Consider the following 24,566-nt stretch of genomic DNA (forward strand, 5'->3'; position numbering starts at 1 on the left):
GAGAGTCTCCAAAATTGTTTGTGTGGCTAAAACATTTCTAGCCCCCCACCCCATCCCTTGAGGAACCCATACCAACACTTAGGTATGTGTTTTCTTTCTGAATGCTGCTCTGTTAACACTCGCACTAAGCCTATATTAAAATATTTTATTTAAACCCCACCTGTGCTTCATAAACTGGATAGTCCTGAAATTCTTTTCTGCACCCAAGCTCCAAATTCCGGTTTGGCCTGAAGTTTCTAATCTAGGCAAACTCCTTATGCCGCTGAGGGCGTCAGCGCTGAGCTGTCTCTCTGACCCCTCACCTCTGTCAATATTACTGCAACAAAGTTCCTAGTTATATTCATCCATTTGAAACTTTCTTGAACACTTTGGATTAAGTTTGTGCCAGACCTTTGAGATAGAGAGGAACAGAACAGTCTGTCCCTAAGAGGGGAAGCCATTTTAGTAGGTATTTGTTAGCAATAATAATAATAATACTGGTGTCAAAACATAATGAGAACTGGATCTCTTTACTGGTGCCTGACAACTCATTTCGAGTTTCTTATGTTCTTTTTCCAAAACAAAGTAGAACTGGTGGGTTATTATTATCGGCAGTATTTTATAATTATGTTGGTTATATTAAAAAAATACATCAACTAGTATTAATGAAGAGCTTAAACCTTTTAAAATGATCTTGTTCAGCGACTTGGAAATGCGCAGGAATAACCGCGACAAGGCTTCAAGGGTCACTTTTACAGGTCTCACACGGTGCCTGCGAGGGGAGCGGTGCATCTTGGGAGTTGTAGTCAGGATCAAGGAAAGGGCAACTCCGCCCTGTTGAACTTTCGGTCCCGACAGTTCGGTGGAACCCTTAACCAAAAGCACAAGTGGGTAACTTTTAGGTTAAGTCTGGGCTCTTACTGTCCACCCTAGACTCAGGGTGCGAAGAGACTCACACGGAGGGCAGGCGCCTCCACAAGCCTCAAAGCGATTGGCCTCCCTTCAGGATGGGGCGGGGCTCCAGGTACCTCCGCGTCTCGGGATTGGCTTAACTCCCGGCTCGAAAAGGCGTTGCGGCTCTTGCATACTGTTGGGGCCCTGGGGAGCTCAGCGGCAAGTCTCGCGATACTTTGGTCGCCCAGGGCTGGAGCCGCGTAGCCAGCGGTGGCGAGCTGGTCGAGGGCGGCGGGACCGCGGCCGGGGAAGGGGCCGGTCTGGTGGGAGCCGCGCGCGCCGCCGGGCCTCTTGGGGCTGGGTGTCCCGCTGAGGCGGCTCGGGCGTAGCGTGCGGACAGTGCAGCATCTCCCCTCCACCCATTCCGGGGAGGCTCCGGCCCGGGGGGCAGATCGGTGAGCGGACGCCGCCGCCGTGCTGTTTCACCTGGGCAGCCGTGACAGGTGCCGAGCGGCGCGGCGCCGCCCTCGCTCCCCGCCCCGGCCCGCCCCCCTCTCAGGCCTCGGCCGCCCCGGCTCGGGATGAGCCGCGGGCCTCGACCGAGCGTCTGCGGCTTCGGGCGCCCGGCACCGCCGCGGAAGAGCGGCCGCCGCCCCTAAGGGGGGAAGGCGCCAGGAGGTGGCCCAGCCCGGGCATGAGCTGGCTGCGGCGTCTGCTGCGGGACTAGGACGCCGCCATGAACCTGCACCAGGTGCTGACCGGCGCGGTGAACCCCGGCGACCACTGCTTCTCGGTGGGCAGCGTCGGCGAGCAGCGCTTCACGGTGAGTGCGGGACACCGAGGCCCGGGGCAGGCTGACGCTTGGCTCGCACGGCCTCCGTCCACTGAGCGTGCTTTCGGGCTTTAAAAAAAGAAATGTTAGTCTGACCCCCACCTCGGGCCGAAGTAGCACCTCCAAAATGATAGTTTTTGAATCACGAGTTGGGGGGTGGAGGTGGGGACCTTTTGGTTTTTTTCCCGCTGCATGGGCCTGAATTGTCGAATTAATTTGGGTTCAGTAGTTGGGATATGTTTCTTTTTCTTTCTTTTTTTTTTTTTTGTTCAGTTCTAAGGTCAAGTAGACTTAAAACAGTTACTGATTATTAAACCAGCGCAAATGACACTATCATGAGAACAGCGCCTATTTATTTTTCTTAAAGTTTACCGACGAACAACTTTGCAAAGAAAATATTCTTCATTCATTCCTATCACCCTTTGAGTTACAGAGGCAACGGCCTTGTAATCCTTGGAAAGTTTTGAGGGTGTTCGAGGTAATTACTGACGGTTTGACCATTATATTTTCAGTGTAGCTCCTGTTTGCTAAGGGCAGGTTAAGATTTAGCCAAAGTGACTTGCTAGTAGAGCAAAGATAGTCTCACATTTCTGGCCTTATCAGTATAATGACATTTCCTTTTCTATCTTAGTTTAGCTTTTCTAGTAATTTCAAGTCGTAAGTCAGTGGTGGACTTGAGATCTTTATTAGTCCGAACATATTTGTAGTGCTGATGATTTTTGCTACAACTCTTTGATTAAATGTAAAATTCAGTTTTGTACAACTAAAACAATCAGTCTAACAGATGCCCCAGGCTTAGGGATCTTAATTTTTCTGGTGTGTGTGTGTCTTTGTTAGACAAAGTAATACTCAGCATTTAACGTGAATCAAGCATTTAATGCTTAAACTGTACTTTTAAAGTTTTGTCAACCAAGCTCATTGCTTTCAGATAGAGGCCGTGACTTCCAAATGGAGTGTCACCTGATGCTAGTAGTTACCCAGATTCTACTTCTTGATGTTTGCCTAGCCTAAAGTTCTCGGGGGAGTGCGGTGAGGAGAGAGGGCTTAGCATTTGTTACCCTACAGCTGGACATTGCTATCTATTCTTACTGAGTGGAAGGAAATACAGCCTCCTTTGAGGTCTTCCAGGTGAGAGATTATAGGATAGAGATGTATTGCATTTTCGGCCATCCCTAAGCTTTATGAGGGTTTTCTCCAAGGCAAATGCAATGAACTTTTAAAGAAGGCGTTCTGAATGGACATAGGCGGTGTGGGTACTTCAAAGCATGTGTAATATGATAGTCCATTTATACACCTAGATGCATCTGTCTGTAAAACCTTGGCCAGTTGCTTCCATGTTGGTTTTCAGGAGCCAAGGTTGTATAGTCTTATACTGTCATGGAACTTGTTCTCCAGTTCTCTTTTTAAAGTCAGTTTTTTCTAAAGTAAGCATAGATGACCTTCCTCAAGCTGGTTGCAGATTGCTTCCAGATAAGGATACAATTAAATAAGTTAAACACACATTTATTCACACATTAGATACCTAAACACATATAATATAAATGCATTAGTTTGGTGTAAAGATCCTGGCTCTCTCCTGTTTGGGTAACAGTTTAAAGATTACAGTCATGTTTTTTTTCTGCAGCCAGCTGTAGTTCCATTTCAGCCAGCTTCTTCCCTTAGTTTCCTGAGTAAGTGGGTATATCTTATCGTTCTTTGTTTTGAAATTGCCCTTTCGGGTTCATGAACAGTCCGTTGTTTCCTCCCTTGAGATTTGTTTTTAACCTCCTTTGAGTGGGATTGAAGTCTCTGAGGGTCAAATCATAGGCTGCTGGCATTCCAGTAAACATTCCGCTGAGCTCACCCTCCCCTAGCTTTTGAGTTCTCATTTTTTTAGCAAGAGCAAAAGTTAATGCTAGATTGTATATGAAGACGCGAAGCCCCTCTCAGTTGCAGTTGTACTTGAGGTGGCGACTTGAAATCTTGCAGTCTCCCCTCGAGGATTCCTTCATCCTTTGTGGAACTTCATGATGTCTCTGAAGATGACAGTTTTTCCCATTACATATCTGCAGATAGTTAAAACACTTCTATTGGAGGATTACAAAGAACAAGACTGGTTCCTAAGTAAAGTCTTGACATACTTCAAATTGAATTTGAATTCAATTTTCATGTTTCCAAATGCACAATTATTAATATAGGCTAGCATACCAAAACGTTGTTGTTGTTTTATACATTAACTGCCATCAAACTAGTTTGGATTTACCCTTAGAAGGCTACCAGTGGGCACTGACCGTCTCATGCATGCTTTCAGAGTGCTTTTATTTCATTATCAAGCAGTTTTCCTTGAGTCTGTGTCCTCAGTGGCTTCGTTGTGAGCCCCTAGACAGTGACTGAGGTATAGTGATACTTGGTAGTTGAGTCATAACTGGTTTGGTTTCAAGCATGATTCTTTATAATTAGGCTGGTTTTCTGTTTGTGTGCTTGTTTGCTTGCTTGTTTTTGTTTTAATTTTTAAAAAAATTTGTTTTTATTTGTTTTTGTTTCAACGATCAAACCAATGGGCCTTGCACATGCTCACATGCTAGGGAAGCTCTCTGCATCCTCAATACTGTTTTCACCTTTTCTTTTGAGACAGAACCTTGCCACACAGCCCAGGACTTGTGACTCTCCTGTCTGCTGACTAGCTAGGGCCACAGGTCTTTGTCATTAGGTATTTTTGAGCATGTTCTTTTCTAACCTTTAAATTTTATCTTTTTTTTTTTTTTTCTTTTGGTTTTGGTTTTTCAAGACAGGGTTTCTCTGTGTAACAGTTCTGACTGTCCTGGAATTTGCTTTGTAGAAAAGGCTGGCCTCGAACTCACAGAGATCCGCCTGCCTCTGCCTGCCAAGTGGTGGTATTAAAGGCATGCGCCACCACTGCCTGGCTTTTCTGTCATCTTTTAATGGGACACTGTTTGGTGTTTGTTACATGAAATTAAGGTTATAATTCATTGCACCTAATTCATGGTACTTTGTACTAGAATGTACTTTATAAATACTGGTTGACTTGATGAGTAGATAAAGCAGCTATATTCAGTGTAGTTAATAATTTCGGTCTTTTAAAATTGCTTTAATAATTTAGAGTTGGGTCTAAAAACAATATTTCTACCAAAGTTTCTCGAAATTTTTGCATAGCCCATTTGTTACACGTTTTATTATCAACATAAAGTGAGAGCTAGAGGAGATAATGGGTACATTGAGCCAAAAATAGTTTTTCTTTGGTTACAGTAATGCTTCCCTCATTCTTTTATCCATCTTAATTTCCCTTTTTTGGGGGGGAGGGGAGGGATTGAGGAAATGCTCTGTTTACAAGACACAGTGATTTAAAAAAAGAGACCATTAATTAGAATCTAGATGTCATAATATTTTGTGTAGAATGCTGACATAAAATACCTTTTCCTTTTGTAATTAATCCATATTTAGTGCTGACAATGTGTTTTGGGAGAAATAGAAGGGAGTTAATTTTTTTCTATTTTGTTACATTTTATTTGTGTGTGTGTGTGTGTGTGTGTGTGTGTGTGTGTGTGTGTGTGACATGTATGGTAGTCAGAGGACAGCTTGTAGGAGATGGTTCTTCATCTGCTGCTGATTGAGCTCAGGGTTCTTTGGATTGAATTTAGGTCATCAGGGTTGGTAGCAAGTACCTTTACTCTCTGAGCCATCTTGCTGATTCAAGGAGGTTAATTTTTAAGAGACGAAAGACTGTGGTAATATTTAGGATTTTCTTTCTCTATGAAGAGAAAAGCAAATATTTTATAGCTTCAGGCTTTCTTTAATATTAGACAACTCAGTGCTCAGTCATCACTAAGTGGCCGCAGGTATAAATTGAAAAATGCAGCTATTTTTTCTTCTGTGGGGGTTTGGTAGGGAGACTAAGTGAGTTTCTCTTCCCCCGACTTTCTGTGATAGTAATCATCCTTTGCTTTAGTTTAGGGGCGCTTTATTGGTGGCACTAGTGCTATATTGGGAAAGTGGAAAGGTTTTATGAATGGTGTATGTGCTTGTGTAGGGACATGGGAGTCTTTGTGGGTGGGGAGATTATAGAAGGGGATTATTTGCCTTTGTACCTATCTGGAAGAAGAGAAAACTGTTGGTGGTACCTGTAATGCAATTACAAGTAATTTAGTTGGACTTTGTTTTAAATTTTTTGGTTTATTTTATCAGTTACTGTGATTTCTAGGAATAAGTACACTTAATTAAAAAATCACTAAAATAACATTAATTGTCAATATTATGGTTTAAAAAAAGAGAATAAGCATTAATTACAACATAATCAAACTTGATCCATTTAACCAGGACATTTTCTAGAAAGAAATTTTTTTAGGGCATTTACCTGATATAGTTGATTAAAACAAAAGGTTCACAAAAACCAACTCTAAGTATCTTAGAGAAATGAGTTTCCAGATTAGAAGACTGGCTGTTACATCGTTGGATACATTTTGAAATTTAGAATATTCCAGATTACTTGTCAGATTTGAAGTTAAGAATTCCTTTGACTGATGCCTCCTAGTGCACTGGACTCAGTTCTTCCTGTGTACTGCATCTTGTTTTCTCTGAGGTAGTAACTTCATGTTACCGGCACCTAACTGGAGGGCTTTCCTCTGAGAACCTTAATTGGCTAGGAACAAAGTATTCTAATTATAGTTATTTTTTTGAGACAGGATTTTGCTATATAGCTCAGGCTGACCTCTTAACATCATCCACCTATGCGCTGGGATTATTATATGTGTCATTCTCCTGGCTTGGTTAGAGAGCTGACAGAAGTAGTTGGTGTACCAATTATAATATAAGAACATTTTGAGAGAGTGTATTTGATAATCCAGCATAGTGTTGTTGCTATTGTTTGTTTATTTGCAGTGCTGGGAATTGAACTCAGGACCGTGTTAAATACCTACTTTGTCACTGAGCTACATTTGGTAATTCTCCATATTTTGGTCAAAGCACCATTGAATTCGTTTTTGTGAATAATTTATTTCAGACAAGTCTATAACACTAATGTTTAAATTTTGTTGACTTTGTTTTTGTTTTTTGAGACATAATTCTGGCTGTCCTGGAACTCATTATATAGACCAGGCTGGCTTTGAACTCACAGAGATTGAAGGTGTGCACCACTGTGTTGACTTTTGTTGTTATTTTTGAAATAAAGTCTTATTATGTAGCCCAGGCTATCATCTCATTTACTAGGTAGCCAGGGCTGACCTTGGATTTAGATTCCTTTTCGGCCTCATTCGTGCTGGGATTGCTAAGGGACTGTTCTAGCGGGCCAGGTCACAGTCCATTTTAAGGCCCTTTTTTTATTGGTATACTTTCATGTTTATCACCCTGACAGGCAATATAAGTTCTAGAGTTGAATTAATTTTAAATATTTATAAAACTAGGTTACTTTTAGATGATTCATATAGATATATATATCTCCCTTTGTTAGCACAGACTTAATGTAAATTGATAGACTCAAAAAATGCAAAACAAAAAATTATCTCCAAATTAAAATGCATTGTTTCCACAAACTTTGGAAAACATTGCATCAAAAGAGTTACTGTGCTCTCTTTTTTAGAAATGACATCCACTTATTTGGGGCCTAGGACTTGAAGCACATGTGATTGTGTGAGAGAGAAATAAATGCAGGGTGAAACCAGGGCTTCTTGAATGCGAAGACATGCTCTGCCTCTGATCATGCCTCTGATCACTCTCTCTGCTCCTGTATTTTCTAGCAGTTGACTTCTGATCACTTCTGTGCTAAAGAACGTGGAAACCAGACCTTGAACCTTGTCCTTATTATTTAGCATGGTTATTTTTAGACATCTATATCTTATAATTTAAATAATTTGACATGAGTTAATTTAATAATAGTCTTTGTCGTCAACATCTTTTAACTTTCTTGAACTTTCTTGTTTTCTTGAGTCTAACCAAATCCAACACACTTCAGCTTTTGTTTTTTGTTGTTGTTCCTTTCTGTATCTCTGTTCCTGGCTCTTGAGCACTCCTAAATAATATAAATAAAACTGGAAAATGCAATCATATTTACCAACTTTAGGTGGGACCTCAAAGCTTCCTAGGCACCCGCCTACCCATCTGTTCATTTTTGTTTGATCTCATGTTCTGAAACCTCCCAGCCCAACATTGTTACTCATATAAACATCCACCTGGTGTCTGTCAGGTCATCATTCCCTCATTGTGAATTGCAAGCCAAAAAAGTCACTGTATCAGCAGCTTTTTTTTTTTTTTTTTTTTTTGTCTTTGTGCAATGAATGATATTACTCTGTCTTACATGTCCCAGGTTAACTCCTCTCTCTATGCTGTGGGTTTTATCTTTTCAAGATCTATCTGGAGTCTTGGTCCTTTATTATCTACATTTTTCCCCCTGGAATTTCCAAGACATGCTTAAAATATTCATCTTAACAAACAATACTTTCTGGCGGCCTGTGTCTCCTTAGTTGTCACAAATGTCTTCTCTATGGTGCTTTGCTTTCTTTTTGGCATTTGTCAATTCACCATTCGCTTGTTTTTCCTTAGCTTAGTTAGGACTCACTTCTTCCTTCCTCATCTTTTCTCCTCCTCCTCTTCCCTTTCTTCCTCTTCTTTTTTCCTTCTACTCATTGTCAGTGTTCTTTGTTAGGTACCTTTCAGGATGATAATTTGTCCTTCATCTTCCATTCTGTAGGGTATATTGCCTCTAGTGGTGAGATCCCTGTCTTAGAATTTCAAACTGATAAATGATGCTTGGATTTTTCACTTGAAGATGCCACAAATACTCAAATTCATTGTTTAGACTTAGTTTCCCCTATAGGTGTATCTTATAACCTTTCGTTCCTACCTACCTTGTTTGGTTTGTTTTCCTACATCATTATCTTTGAGAATAGTTCCATCATCTAGCTGTTTTTCTTCTCTCTCCCTTCTTTCCTTTTTTTTCCCCCTTAGACAGGTTTTCTCTGTGTATCCCTGGCTGTCCTAGAACTTGCTCTGTAGACCAGGCTGGCCTTGAACTCAGAGATCTCCAAGCATTGGGATTGAAGGTATGTGCTAGCACCACTTGGCCCCCAGCTGTTTTTCTAAGCTAGAGGCTTGGTAGAATTTTCAACACCTCCTCCTCAACGTTTTCTCAAGTCCTGTAGAGTCTACCTCCTAAATAATTTTCAGACCTCACTCATCTTTGTCCCTACTACCTCAATGAAATAGCCTTTTAACCTATGTCCTATGCAGTCATGCTTATCTCCAGCTGAACACTGCCAGAGCAGAAAGCACATTAAGATAGGTGTGACTTCTTCAGGTATTTTAATAGACATTTTTAGTCTATTGCTTGTAGAAGCTGCCCTCTTAAACTTGAACTGTTTAATTTGTCATTCTCAATGTGTACAGTAGGAATCCTAAATACTTTGTCTCTCTTACATCCAAGCACTTTTATACATTCTTCAGGCAACTTTTCAACTCCTGCTTTTGCAGAAAAGATCTTACTATTTAGCTAACACCTCATTCCTAAAGCCTTAAAGTAGAAGTCTCTAGTCAGAGTAGCCGTTCCTCTTGTATTTATTTATTTGTTTGTTTATTTTTGAATCAGGGTCTCTCTATATAGCCCTGGCTGTCTTGGCTCTCGTTCTGTAGACCAGGCTGGCCTCAAACTCACAGAGATCTGCCTGACTCTGCCTCCCAGGTGCTGGGATAAAAGGCGTGCGTGACCACCTCCCAGTGGTGTTTTTTACTTTTAAACCATAGCCTAGTTCTTCACTCCTGGGGGCCATGATATCCTTTGTCATTGTATCTAGAGATGCAGCTAGAGAGGTAAAGAGTGGTGAATACGTGAGAACAGGCGCGACAGTGAGCATGGGGTAGAATCAGTTGCTCTAAAGACTAAGCACATTATGGGCAGCACCACACCTGGGCAGTTGGTCCTCAGAGATCTAAGAAAGCATTCAGATTAGTCTATTTTTGGATTATATAGTGTTGAATAATGTTTGATTTTAAATTTTGTGTTTGAGCTGCTAACTTGAGTTTCACCAGAAGTCTTTCAATGAATTTTGGTTTATTCTTAGGACTGAATGTCCATCAATTTCTGAAATTTCTCTAAGCATACTTCTGCCATTTTATACTATGTATTTTATGCGAAATGGTGTTCTCAAAATTCAGGATTATAAAATGAAGGTATCAGTAAATGAAAAATATTAGACAACATGCTATATATTGTTTTTCATCAAATATTCAGTCAAGATTTTTTTAATAAAAAAACAAGCATATCCATTTCACTATGTACAAATTTTCTTCTACCTTTTATACATGTTAAAATTCTGTGTATATCAAATATTGTTTTAAAACACTTATCATTAAATGTTTGATTTTTATATCTTTTTTACATACCTGTATACCTTGGGCCATGTAATAATTTCTCAGTTGGAAAAGTTTTAAGAAGCCCTGAGGTAAACAAAGACCAGACAAATAAAAGTCAGATAAGTTACTGAGATGGAAAAAGGAATAGAAGGAAGGCAGTGTAAGGATAACCAGGTGAGGGAAGGAGACAGGCAGATGGGCTTGTAGAAGGGTAATCATTTAGGGTACTGTCCTTGTAAGGTGTTGGGGTTTTTTTCTCTTTTTTGTGGGGCCTGCCTCCCAGCTCCCAAATAAATCACACACAGAGGCTTATTCTTACTTAGGAATGCCCGTCCTTAGCATGGCTTAGTTTCTAGCCAGCTTTCCTTAACCTACAATATCCCTTCTTCCTTTTGCCTCTGGGCTTTTCCCATTCTCCTACTTCTGTAAAACTTACTCCTACCCTGTGGCTTGCTGTGTAACTGGGTGGCTGGCCCCTGGAGTACTTCTCCTTCTCTGGCTCCTAGCTCTCCTCCCACATTTCTCCCTCTGTATATTCTCTCTACTTACTACTACTAGCCCCACCTATCCTTTCTCCTGCCTTGCTATTGGCCATTCAGCTCTTTATTGGATCATCAGGTGTTTTACACAGGTACAGTAACATAGCTTCACAGAGTTAAAAAAAATGCAACATAAACAAAAGTAACACATCTTAAAATAATATTCTACTATAGTAAGGAGTTGGGATTTTTATTGCAAGTTTAGTGGGAAACTTTAAAAGTTAAGGAGGGATTATAACTTGATGAAGTAAACATCTTTAGAAGTCAGTTTTGTTTGTTTGAAAACAGAGACAAGGATGTAAGCAATTGGATTGTTAACAGTAGAGCAGGAGACAGATGATGAATTTACAAACAGGGATGATAACATTCAGTGAAGATGGAAGAAATGCATGTGATTGGTTTTAGATGGGGCTGATTTGCAGTAGATTTACATATAGGAAGGAAAGAAAATAATTCTAATAAAGGCTGTCCCAGAGGCAGTTAAAATTTATGTGTTTTAAACAATATTTAATGCCAGTTTTCTACATATTTTCTTGAAATGTCTATCATTTTTATTTTACTTTTTTTAGGCCTATGCATCTGGATGTGACATTGTAATACTGGGAAGTAATTTTGAAAGATTACAGATCATCCCAGGCGCTAAACATGGAAATATTCAAGTGGGATGTGTAGACTGTTCATTGCAACAAGGCAAGGTTTGTAACATTGTCGTAACATGAAGATTTGGTTTGAGTATGGTTTTTGTCAGAATAATCTCTGAAATATATATTTCTTATTCAATTAAGATCTCCTTTCCAAGGACAAAGCTCTCTACAAATACATTTCTTTGGCTCTCTAAGATGCATTTTGGAGAATGTTAGAAATTCAGATGATGATTTTTTGTTGTTTTAAAATATTTGTCAGAGGACTTGTCCTGGAGGAGGTGGGAATGGGGTGTAGGCTGGGGGTAAGGGGGAAAGGGTGGGAGGGGGGAGAATAGGGGAACCCATGGCTGATATGTAGAACTGAATGGTATTGTAAAATAAAATATATTAAAAAAAAAGACAAAAAAAATATTTGTCTTTGTTTTATATGTATGCCTCAGTATATTTATGCTAACTGTGTGTGTGTGCAGGTGTCAGTTGATGCCAGAAGAGCGTTTTGGATTACCTGGGCCTAGACTTAACAGTTGATTATGAGCTGCCTCATACGGGTTCTGGGAGCAATACTTAGGTCCTTTGCAAGAGTAGCAAGTACTCTCAATCAGTGAGTCATCTCTTCAGCCCATTCCTGATTTTTGAGACAAGGTCACATTATAACCCAGCTTGTCCTGGGAACTTACTATGCAACCCACCCGGGCTGGCCCTGAACTCACAGCAATCTCACTGTTTCTTGAATGTTAAAATTACAGGCATGAGGTATCACACCCAGTTCGAAATTCTGTTTTTGTATAATTTTAAGATGTAGCAAATATTCTCTACTAATTGAGATAAAAGCATAGTACTTTTTACCTATAAACTTGTCTTAATGCATAGTTTTTCTGCATTAGAAAACAAAAATAAGGCGGAGGTAGAGGCAAGTGGATCTGAGTTCAAGGCCAGCGTGGTCTACAGAGTGAGTTCCAGGACAGCCAGAGAGATACACAGAGAAACACTGCCTCAAAAAACAAAGAAATCAATATAAAAGAAAAACCTTCTGAGAGGTTTACTTCCTTAAAAAGGAAAGGAATAGCATTATTTTCAAAAGATAGATCATTGGTAGACATTCTTTGTATGCAGATAGTTATTCTGGTAACTTCTGAAAAACATCGAAAGAATATATACTCTAAAATCTGGAATGTTTTATTAATTTTTAGGTCTAAGAAAAAACTTTTAGGACTTCTGTTTGTATATGAAAAGTAAAAATAGTAAATTGAAAGTAAAATATTACAGCAAGTACAAAAGAAACAACATATAGTTCTTGTTGATCATTTTAACTATAGTTGTGTGAAGTGTCCTAGAAGTCATACCAGGCAACATACAGACCTTGAAATAGCACCAAGTAAGTATAGATTAGGCCTATCTTACTTATTTATTTATCTATGTATTTATTTATTTATTTTTGAGGCAGGATCTGGCTAGTTTGGAACTTGCTGTATAGACCATGCAGGCTTTGAGCTCACAGATCTGCCTGCCTCTGCCTCCTTAGTGCTGGAATTAAAGGCTTGCACCACCATGTTAGATATCTAGTGATACTTTTGATGAAAGGTGTTTCTATTTCAGTCTTTACCTGTTTTTTGTACTGCCATTGTTTGTTGTCACTTCATAGGCCTTTTCAATATAGTTACAGATGTCTCTCTTATATCTGTCTCTCTTTAGACCTTAACAGTACTGCACATATGCTGTTCTTTACTGTGGAATTCTACAATTCAGTGAGATGGTTTTTTTTTTTTTTTGGTGGTTGTTTTATTTTGTATTTTTTTTTCCTTTCATACTTTTAGTGTTTGTTCTCCTAGCTCTGTAGTTCTGTAATCTCTTGTTACTATTAAAAACTTTAATTATCATTCAGATTCATAGAGCTAATTAATGTTGGGAAGTGATAGTTTCCAGCAAGAGTTTTTGTTTTGTTTTGTTTTAATGAAGATTCACTAAGTTATGTGATTGTCTAGGTTAGGATGAAGTAATTTTGTTTTATTATCAAACTTGTACAAGGTAAGTTTCCTTATTAACAGGTAGCAAAGCCTTTCTTAAAGTGTCAAGAAGCCAGGCAGGATGGCACATACTTGTAGTGCCAGCTACTCTGGAGGCTGAAGTAGGAGGATTTCTTGAGTCCAGGAGTTCTGGGCTGCAGTATGCTGAGCCCATCTTGTATCTGTACTAAGTTTGACATCATATAGTGGCCTCCTGGAAGTAGAGGAGTACAAGGTTGCCTAAGGAAAGGTGAACAGGTCCTTAAAGTGACAGAGGAAAATTTTTAGGGTCCAGTGCTAAGGTACTTCTGACTGCCTTTAAGAAAGAAGACATTCCTTGACATCAGCACCAGTGTTTATCATCAGCATGTTTTCTTTGTATAACTACCAGATTATTCTGAGAAACTGTACCTATATACGTCTTGTTTATCAGCTTCAAACATTCTTAACTTCTCATTACCTTGCAAAAGTTCAAGTTGTTCACATTGGCATGAATCATTGTATAATATGACTCAAACCTATCTTTTAGTCTTGTATTCATCATTCTGTTATAAAGAACACTTCTAGCTAGTTTGGTCATGAGTCATCTGTAAATATGTGTTACTTCTTTTAATCTTTATAGCTGTGTTCATAATATGCCCTCATTTAAAACTGAATGAATACTTAACTTGCATTTTCAAAACCAACTCATGCTTAGAGCCCAGGATTTTCCAGCTCAGCATAGTGCTGCTGATTAGTATATTCTATGAACTCAGTTCATTTAAAATATTTGTTTTAAAATTTTGTATATGTAATATCCTCAACTCTTAGTTCCCCTCCATTAGACCATATTGTTCTTTTATATATTCTGTTTTCTATGTAGCCCCAGCTGGCTTGGAACACTTATATAGACCAGATGGGTCTTGAACTCATAGAGATCAGCCCACCTCTGCCTCTGAAGTGCCACCATGCCCAGCTGTCTACCTTATTTATGTATTTTTTATGTTTTTCTTTTATGTTTGGTTTAATTTTTGTCTTGTTTTTGAGATAGGGTCTCAACTATGTATCCAAGGTTGATCTGTAAGCTGTGATCCTTCTGCCTTAGACTTTCCAAATTCTGGAATTATGCATTTCTGTCACTGTGTCTAGCTGATTTCTGATATTTTGATGAGGTCTATTCAAGCTATTTTAGTTGCTTATTTAAAGAGTACATTTAAGAAAGAATTAATCGGCCAGGGGTCGGTGGTGGCGCACGCCTTTAATCCCAGCACTCGGGAGGCAGAGCCAGGTGGATTTCTGTGAGTTCGAGGCCAGCCTGGGCTACCAAGTGAGTCCCAGGAAAGGCGCAAAGCTACACAGAGAAACCCTGTCTCTAAAAACCAAAAAAAAAAAAAAAAAAAGAAAGAAAGAAAGAAAGAAAGAAAGAAAAAAAAGAAAAAAAAAAAAAAAAAAAAGAAAGAAAGAAAGAAAGAAAGAAAGAAAGAAAGAAAGAAAGAAAGAATGAATCATGTAGCTCAGTTACAGGGTACATGCATAGAGCCCTGGGTTCAAATCATGTATCCCTGCCAAAAATGAAGACATTTTTAAAAACATAAATGTTAAAAATTGTACTCAGGGAATTGATATAATAGGTCTTAAATTTCATTTTTATGAAGTTAAATTATTTGTTGATAGAATTGTGAACTCCAAAGATAGATAACCTTAAAACTCATTTTTACAATTACATCAAATTTCGTATTTGGCAAAGGTTATATTTATATACTTTGTGCTGTGTGGAGAATAATTTACATTATAGTGCATATTATTGTTTATTCCATACTAAGTGCTATATGAATATTCTTTTCATTTCTCAACATAGGATTGTTAGAAAATAAATATAGAGAAATCTCAGAAAATATATACAGAAAGTAGCAGTGCTGGAATTCTGATCCCATATGATGGTCTTCAAAACTGACATTCTTAAGTATTGATGTTTGAAATCATGTATTTGCATATTTAAAATGTAACTATAATAATTCTTTCATTTGCTCTTTTGATATATAAGTATGTTAATCTATTTATAATTGTCTTTCTTTTTAAAAGATTGCAGCATCCTATGGAAATGTCATCTCTGTTTTTGAACCAGTCAGCCTTCCGAAAAAAGGGAAAAATTTGGTCAGTAATTTATTATTTTTATTTTAGGAATTGAAATATGTCTAGTATAAAGTCAAAGTGACCATTCAGTAATCTAGTATAAGTTAGAGGCTATAATTGAAGATAAATGTTAAGTCCAATGTTCATATTAAAATATAATTAATTTTTTTATTGGAATTGAATTATAGTAAATTGTATCAACCAAATGTCTTAAAGTGCTTTGTTTTCCTTCTGACACTTTTATTTTGTAATAAGCAAAGAATTGATAACTTAAAGTTTGGAAGTTACTTTATTCTACTACCAGACACTGTTGTTTAGCCATAAGTGGCATTTTATTCTTGGTTTGTAGAGCACACTTAAGCAGTTTCTGCCTTTTCGTGTTTATAGTTCTTATAGATACATGATTTGCTTTCAGAATTAAGACATTTCTAGGACCTAATTTTTTGTTTTTATTATATCATGTAATATAGTTGCTCTCAGATCAGTAAATGTTGTTCTTTATAATGAAAATATATAAGAAATTAGAAAGTTTGTTAACTAATAGTTTATAAATATAACAGATGAGTCACATTGTTTTGCATGTCTTTGTAGTCACCATAAATATTAAACCAGTTATTCCTAAGTCACATGAAAGCATCAGCCTAATGAAATGAAAGAATATGGTTAGAAGTTGTAGGATTGGTTTCTGTTTCTGTTGTTTTTACCTATGTGGTTGTAGTAGAGGCTGCTTATGTGGTTGTAGTAGAGGCTGCTTATGACCCTCTTTGCTCAAGTTGTTAATAGGGTGATATATTAAAGATCAGAAATGTAGAGAATTAAATAGTGTTTTAATGGTAGGAATACCCTTATATAGCTTCTGATGATTTGGGGGCCATTTTTATTTGAATCAGTAATATCTTACAAATTACTCCCCCACCCCTAGACAACACACACACACACACTTTTCTTTTTGAGACAGAATCTTGCCCAGTAGCCCAAGACAAGCCTGGAATTCACCATGAGTTCAGATAAACCTTGCACTCTCAATTGCCCTGTATCAGCCTCCCAAGTGCCACTGTGCTGGACCCTTACCAGCATTCTGTTTCATAAAGAGTTTCCAAAATTCTCTGTGCTTTCTGTTAGTTTCTGTGGATTATCTAATTAATCCAGTATTAGAGTGCCTTACCTCTCCATTAAGTGATTGGCAGTACTAAACTATTCTTTTAAAGTTTTTATTACATTTATTTAACTGGGGAGAGGTCACCCATGGAGGCCAGAGGACAATTTGCAGGCATTCTCTCCTTCCATCCTGTGGGTGTAGGAGATCTATTGTATGTTGTCAGGCTTGGTGACAGTACCTTTACCCTTAGCCATCTTGCCAAACCTTAAAAATGTATTTTAAAGGTAGTTCCCTTCCGAAGAATTGTAGTAGTACTTTCTCCTTGGGACCACCAACACCAAATAACGACACAGAGACTTAATGATTATGAAAGCTTGGCCTTTAGCTTAGGCTTATCTCCAACTAGCTCTTATATAACTTATATAACTCCATATTTTTAAATCTATGTTCTGCCACGTGGCTCGATTACCTCTGCTCTGTAATATATGTCCCATCTTGGTCTACATCTCACTGGCATCTCCATTTTTCTTCCCAGAGTCCTCTCTGCTCAGAAGTCCCACCTATTCTCGCCTGCCTAGCTATTGGCCATTCAGCTCTTTATTATACCAATCTCTCTCTCTCTCTCTCTCTCTCTCTCTCTCTCTCTCTCTCTCTCTCTCTCTCACACACACACACACACACACACACACAAATCCTTAGAGACACATCTTTACAGTGTACACAAATGTTCTGCAACATTTCCCCCTTTTATTTTTATCTAAATAAAAAGGAAAGTAAAACTATATACATTAAGAACAATTATCAGGTAAGAATTACATTTACAATGTCTAGTCCATTTGCATTTGGCAAATTCAGAGAAAATACTCCATTATCTATCTTATCTTGGTGAGCCCAAAGTTTTGTACCTAATTTACTTTCTATCCTAACTTGTATTACCAACCCCAAACTATGTTTTTAGACCTCAAAACATTTTCTTAGAAAAACAATTTAAGCTTTTATGTCTCTCAACCTTAGATACTTTATATCTCTTTTATAATTTTTTTTCTAGATTTGTTAACAAGTAAAACTGTAAACTAGAACTATCTATTGTTCAACCCCATCATAGACCCAAGAAGGCTATAATATTACCTGATAAACAGGAAGTGCAGAGCAACCAACTTCTAAAAACTATAAAATTGACAGAAATAGCTGGCTGCCTGGACAGTCACCCAAAGGTTCTTCTGCAGTGTTGGGGTTTCCATCTTCAGCATACAGACCTAGAATATCTGACAGACTTTGTTGTGAAGCAGGAATTTTGAAGGACTGTCCTACCTTGTCTTGGCAAAGTTTAGCAGTTACCTTCTTTTATGTCCTGCTTGTCCAATTTGGACAACATACTGTCAGTAGTTGAGGCAAGGGCAGTTTCTTGCTCAGTGGCTAACTTTGCCATAAAGAAAGCAAACTCCATATGGAGGTTCTTCAATGCCCATCATCCTCTTTTGAGGTAATTGGTGCTGCCAGGAGCAGACATGTCTCATGACGTGACTATCATGAAAAGCCTTATTAAAACATCTTAAATGTCATATTCTGTAGGTCTCTGAAGTGTTTGAAGACCATCTGTCTATGTAAATTATGTGTTTGATCTTGAAAACATACCTAACATGGCTACAAATTTGATTGTTATAGATGACTAACTTATAACCTGTATTTCTTAATTATCTTAAACAATTTGTAATAATGGCCTTTAAGAACTAGAACTTTACATTTTAAAGTAAACTGCATAAGCAAGACTAGAAACATATATACAGTATGTTAAAACAAAAATAACATTAAGTTTGTTTCAGTGTGGCCTTTAAGAACTAGAATTTTACATTACATTTTAAAGTAAACTGCATAAGCAAGAATAGAAACATATATATAGTATGTTAAAACAAAAATAACCTTAAATTTGTTTCAGTATACAAAAATACCATAAACAAGAGTGGAAACATATATAGAGTAAAACAAAAATAACCTTAATTTTTGTCAGTATACAAAAACTCATACCAGTGTAAAATATTTAGACTAGTAGTCGCTTTTTTAATTTAAAAGTAGATTCAATAATCTACCCTTTTATCCTATCATTCCTATATCTGCCCCTTTTTTTCAGAATGAGATCCCTGAATCTAATCTCCTTTGTTTAGTTTCCTCCCTTACTATGACCAATAACAGCTTGCAATCAACCCTTTCTAAATGATGATCCATGGAACAACCAAAAAACACCCACCCTACCTCTTGGGAATATGGGTGTAATGTTCTTATAATTACTTCCTGTTGTGTGTGGGGTGACAGCATCTTTAGGGGATCCTGAGAAAATTGAGATATTGGTCAAGTCCTGGGAGAGCTAGTTCATTTCTAGTCTCTGTGATAGGAAAGTACAGAGCTTATCAGAAGGCCTGGCTAGAGTAGGTTGTGAGGCTGGACAATCTCAACTCGCAGCTTTGAAGTTGTTCTGGATACAGAATTTTGATAACACTGCAAAGAGACATTCTGAGAGGCTGGATCACTTAGGCTCCTTGTCTTTATTGGTATCTGGTCCCTTTTTTTTTGTCTTTGTTTTGTTTTTAAAAACACACTAAGTTTTAAAGGTAACATATTTACATGTACTAACACAAGTATGGAATGTGCAGTGTGCACAAGTCAGCTAAAGATGAGTTTTTGTTTTATATTTGGGCAGGTAAAAGGCATCTGTCAACTTTATAAGTCCATTTGGACTGCATAATCAAACCATAATATAAATCTCTATCCATGCTATATAGAAGGATGGCAGTAATAAGTCATGAGGACTCTGTAGCCAACAAGATTTATCATGTCTCATCCGGTCTCAGAGCTCTTCCCATGTCAAAGGATCAATATATATGTCTCCTGCCCTGTAGTCTTTCTTCATGTTTGTAGCCATGATTTTCAGGAGGTCTCCAATCAAATCTGAGCTTCATTAATTTTGAAAAGAACCATAACTTTTCGTTGCCTGTGGAGACAAAGGCATAAACTCTTCCCCAATGCAACATATTTTCTGACTTCCATTTTGAAGTTAAGAAATTCTTAAAATATATAGGTTGGTTTAATTTGACAGTTTCTATAATCCAATGTCTCCCAGAAGCTGTTGTTTTTTTATACATTAGCATCTAAAAAATTCAAAGTCAACAAAGCACCATATAGGATCCAAACACGCCTGTTTATTTCCCATCTTTTCATGGCTTATTTACTTATTTATTTTTATATATTACTTTACTCTCTCTTTAAAGACTTTAGTATAGCTGGGCAGTGGTGGCACATGCCTTTAATCCCATCACTTGGGAGGCAGAGCCAGGTGGATCTCTGTGAGTTTGAGGCCAGCCAGGTCTACAAGTGAGTTCCAGGACAGGCACTAAAAAGACTTTATTATAACTTTTAAACTATTTTGTTTTGTTGTTGTTTTGTATTTTTATGACTGTCTATAACCATTTTCTTTAGCACCTAAGCACATTTTTAACCATTCTGTACCTATATAGAGGTTTTTTTTCAGTCTGGACCTGGCCTTTACTAAGTGCCTCCAGCATTCTCTGATTTAGTGAGCCAAAGTTTAAAACTGCTTTGCAGTAGCAGCTAGGCCCTCCCCCAAGCTGCTCTGATGACTTGCTCTGCCTCCCTTGGGTCCCTACGAACCTAGCCTCATGTAGGGTGGGCGTAAGGTGAGGGTGGGGTGGGGGTATACTGGCAGTAGCTGTGTTTACTGACTCAGCTCTGGGAAGTTTCTGAGGCCACTTTCTGGAGTTCCTGAGAGTGGCACTCACTGTTGTGAGTGCTGCTGAGAGGCCCAGGCAGTGATTGAGGTGGCACCGGCCTGTGTGACTTCTCCATCAGTACAGTTATGCCACACGTTGGGTGCCAGATGCAGTAGTACTTTCTCGTGGGCTCACTGACCCCAAATAATGACACAGAGACTTATCATTAATTATGAAAGCTTGTCCTTTAGCTTAGGCTTGTCACCAACTAGCTCTTATAAAGTAACTAACCCATATTTTTAAATCTGCGTTCTGCCATGTAGCTCAGGTACCTCTGTCACCTATGACCGACTTGGTCTGTGGCTTGCTGGGGTTTCCGCCTTTCTTCTTCCCTCTGCCCAGAAGTCCCACTTCTTTTCTCCTGCCTAGCTATTGGCCATTCAGCTCTTCATTACCCCAGTGACAAGGCGCCTTAGGCAGAGACTTATCTTTACAGTGTATACAAATATTCCACAACAAAGAACACAATCTTTCTATACTCAGCAACTCTGATGAGGAAAATAGTTTGAAAGTTAGTTACGTTAAAATGCCTGTATTTATAAGAATAGATTAATTTAAAACTGTCCTTTTTCTTTTTAATCAAAATGAGTATTCTTGATGAATATAATAGTGTAAAACACTCAACAAGATCAGGCTAGTTGTTTGTTGCACAATATATCCCCTTGAGGGGGAAAAGTGGAAAGGACAGAGTTGGACAAAATCTGTCATACTGGAATCTAGTTTCAAACATTTCTTAGATCCTTATACAAAAGATACTCTCATTTTCCTTATACACTCTGAAATATTCTTTTGAGGTGGTAATTCTTTATGAGAGGTGTACTTTTGGATTATTGTTGGTGCTGGGGATGTAGCTCAGGGATAGAGTGCTTACCTCGTTTATGCAGAGCTGTAAACTCAGTCCTCAACACTGAATAGCAGTAATATAATTATTAATATTCTTATAAATTATTATTAAGCTCTTAAGTTCAGCTCTTACCTTAGGACTGCCCAAAACTGGGGATACAATTGTATTTATCTGTGTGTCTACTTCTATTGAGGGCTCTGATGTTCACTGTGATTAAGAGCTATTCTGGCAGTGCCCTTATTTCCTAAAAGGGTATACTGTACTCCATGTGTGGTATCAAAATCACCTGAGGTATTCATTTAAAGTCCTTATTCCTGTGCTTCACAGTTTACTTTTTGAACCTGAGTTTTGGGGCATGGATTTGGAAACTTGAACTTTTAATAAATAGCATAGGCTATTTTTTGTTGTATGGAAGTTTGAGGATCATTGCAGTAAGACAGTATTTATGGGTTAATTTAATAGGCCACAGTTTGAACTTAAAATGAACTACAATAGGAAATATAGGATTGTATACTAGTGGTAAGGATACCCCATTTTTAATTTGTATATATAATGCCACGTGTATTTTTTTTTTGTACTGATTTGTAGGTTTAAATAAAAGATGTTTGAAAGAGTGGGAAAGTATTATATTAAGGAAGTAATGTATCTCAGATAGGGATGAAACATTAAGAGAAAAATATTTAAATTATTGGACCCATGGACACACATTTAAAATTACACTTTGGACTTTGTTATAATAAAATATAAATATTGAAAGAAATGTTTGATGTGAGGTTAGGTAAGATAAATGTTTATTGGTTTTTTTATACTAAGGATAGACTTTCAGATCTAGCATTGGGTCGTCTTTCAAGAGTCTTCTTTATTATCTAATTCACTGATTCTCAGTCTTCCTAATGCTGTGACCTTTTAATACAGTTCCTCATGTTGTGGTGACCATCCCCAACCATAAAATTATTTTTGTTGCTACTTTATAACTGTAATTTTGCAACTGTTATTAATCACAATGTAAATATTCAGGATATCTGATATGTGACCCCCAAACAGGTCTCAACCCACAGGTTTGGAATCACTGATGTAATTCCTATTTCTCTTGACTGAATTGTTTTCTTCTCCTAAAAAATGGCTGCATTAATATGAGCACAACAAATGTGAACATGTTCATTTGATATAAAAGATGCTAATCACAATTAGCTAACTGACTTTTTTCTCCTTTTAGGAACTTTATAGTCAATGGCAAAAAAGTGGCCAATTTTTTCTGGACTCAATAGCCCATAATATAACTTGGGATCCCACAGGTAAGGAATTTAACAAGATTAGCAGGAACAAATGTCACTGAATTTGTCTCTATTACTCTTTCATCTGTCAAATGTAGCTTGAGTTTTTCTCTCAGGGTCCTGCCAAGTCTCAGCAGTCCCATAGCCCACTTATAAAATAAACATACAGACACTTATATTATTTAAACTGTTTGGCCTAATGGCTCAGGCTTCTGTTATCTAGTTCTTACATCTTAAATTAACCCATTTCTGTAAATCTATACCTTGCCACATGCTTTGTGGCTTACCATTACCTTATATGTTGGTACTCTTGGCGGCAGCTGGCAGCGTCTCCTGACTCAGCCTTTCTGTTCCGAGAATTCTCTTCTCTGCTTGTCCTGCCTGTACTTCCTGCCTGGCTATTGGCCAGTCAGCATTTTATTTATTAACCAATCAGAGCAACACATTTAACATACAGAACACCCCACAGCAGTCAAACTGTGGTAAATATAAAAGTAAATAAAGCAAATTGTGCCCTTTTATAATTTGTACTGAAATGAAGGCAAATACAAGCAATAGGAAATGATAGGACGTGATAAATATTATACAGAATAACTTACTTTTGGAAAAAGAAATAATTCTCTCTGGAAAATAAGATTTTGTTGACAAGGCTTCTTTTGATCTGACTTTTTGAAAGATTTTAACAATTAGATAAAATAGAAAAAAGAAGTTACTTCTAAGTAATATGTGTATTTGCATTAAAAAGTACATAACTTGGGGCTGGAGAGATGGCTAACAGTGAAGAGCACTGGTTGTTCTTTCAGAGGAACCTAGTTCTATTCCCAGCAACCACATGGTGGCTCATAACTGTAAGTCCAGTCCTAAAGGACTGGACAATTAAATGATGTAGATACATGGATTTATAAATTTCTGACCTAAAATTCTGCTTTTGCTGGATTAACTTTTTCTTTTCTTTGTTTCCTTTCTTGTTCCTTGTCCTCCCCTCCTTCACTCCCTCCTCCTTTCCTTCCTTTCTCATTGCATTTTATTAGCATTTCTTACAGAATCCTGAGTGAGAGATTATTTCCAAGAGTATGGGCTCCCTACCAATGACTGTAATACAAAATGTTTTTTCTCTATCAGGACTGATAACCTGTAGATAATCAGAGAGGGATGGGCACTCACTGGTCCCTCCCCCCAGTTACCATTATCTGTTAATAATCCCCAAGGGAAAGGACAGGGATTCATAGGATCGTTTCCTTCCATAGCAAGATGCTAACAAGTCTAGTTTTTTTTTTTTAATTCATTCTTTTGTTTTAGTACATATATATCTTCATTAAAACTACAGTACTGATTTATTATATGTATATATGTATGGGTATGCCCATGCTATGGTTCATATTTGGGGGTCAGAGGACAATTTGCAGGAGTTGGTTCTATCTTCCATCATGAGGGTTCTGGGAATAGAACACCAGTCATTAGGCTCAGAAGTAAATGCTACCCTCTGAGCCATCTAGCCAACCTCAAATTATTCTTTTGCAGTTTCTGTTTAGAAACTGTGTTATATTCTATAGTCTTACAAGATTCTTGAGTATGTATCTTAACTCAGTGTTAACTGTCTACATAATAAATGGTGAATAGTATATTTGTATATTTCTTTAGGTAATCGTCTTTTAACTGGTTCCAACTGTCTTCAGCTCTGGTGTAATACTAACTCAAGGAAGCAAACTGAAGATGAAAATCCTAGAACAAGTCTTAATTTTGGAGATTGGGTGTGCATTTGGCATTGCAAGTAAGCAACTGACTAGAGAGTAAACCTGTCCTGCATTTTTTATTTTATAAGTTGGTTCTATGTATGATTTTTAGTTTGTTCAGTGTGAACAGACATTTGAGTCTAGGGTTAGACTAAATTAAACGTAGGTTGGCAGTGAGATGGCTCATCCCATAGATGCTTGCTACAAAGCCCGACAAACTGAGTTCAGAACCTATGTGGTGGAAGGAGAGGACTGATTCCAAGTTGTCTTATAACTTCCACACACTTATTAGTCATTTATGTTATGTTGCTGTTGGACAAATAAAAAGGGTGTTTGAAAGTAAGTAAATGCATTTTCTAAATATGACACCAAAGCTAGAAATTGAAAGAGAAGGAAAAATTAATAGGTTTGTCTATACAAATAAAATATTTCCCTAAGGAAATAAACATTTTAGGAGAAATAAGTGCAGTTTTGGGGTTAATGCTTTCTTTTAA

General features: G+C 37.8%; 1 protein-coding gene across 4 annotated transcripts in view; it reads left to right on the forward strand.

The window, feature by feature from the left end:
- The first annotated feature begins 1,074 nt into the window (after window positions 1-1,074).
- Dmxl1 (Dmx like 1) overlaps window positions 1,075-24,566 on the forward strand; it is a 150,353-nt gene continuing 126,861 nt past the window's right edge. For 2 of the 4 annotated variants that reach the window (XM_028871805.2, XM_028871806.2), the window contains exons 1-5: window positions 1,079-1,696; window positions 11,151-11,276; window positions 15,290-15,361; window positions 22,282-22,360; window positions 23,981-24,110. In XM_028871805.2, coding sequence (XP_028727638.1) covers window positions 1,610-1,696; window positions 11,151-11,276; window positions 15,290-15,361; window positions 22,282-22,360; window positions 23,981-24,110 — 494 coding nt within the window. In that variant the 5' untranslated portion in view covers window positions 1,079-1,609. Of the gene's footprint in view, window positions 1,697-11,150; window positions 11,277-15,289; window positions 15,362-22,281; window positions 22,361-23,980; window positions 24,111-24,566 lie in introns of all 4 variants that reach the window. The other 2 variants (XM_037197142.1, XM_028871807.2) reach the window with 2 other exon arrangements.

Source organism: Peromyscus leucopus, chromosome 19 (genome assembly GCF_004664715.2).
Source record: "Peromyscus leucopus breed LL Stock chromosome 19, UCI_PerLeu_2.1, whole genome shotgun sequence".
Classification (NCBI taxonomy): domain Eukaryota; kingdom Metazoa; phylum Chordata; class Mammalia; order Rodentia; family Cricetidae; genus Peromyscus; species Peromyscus leucopus.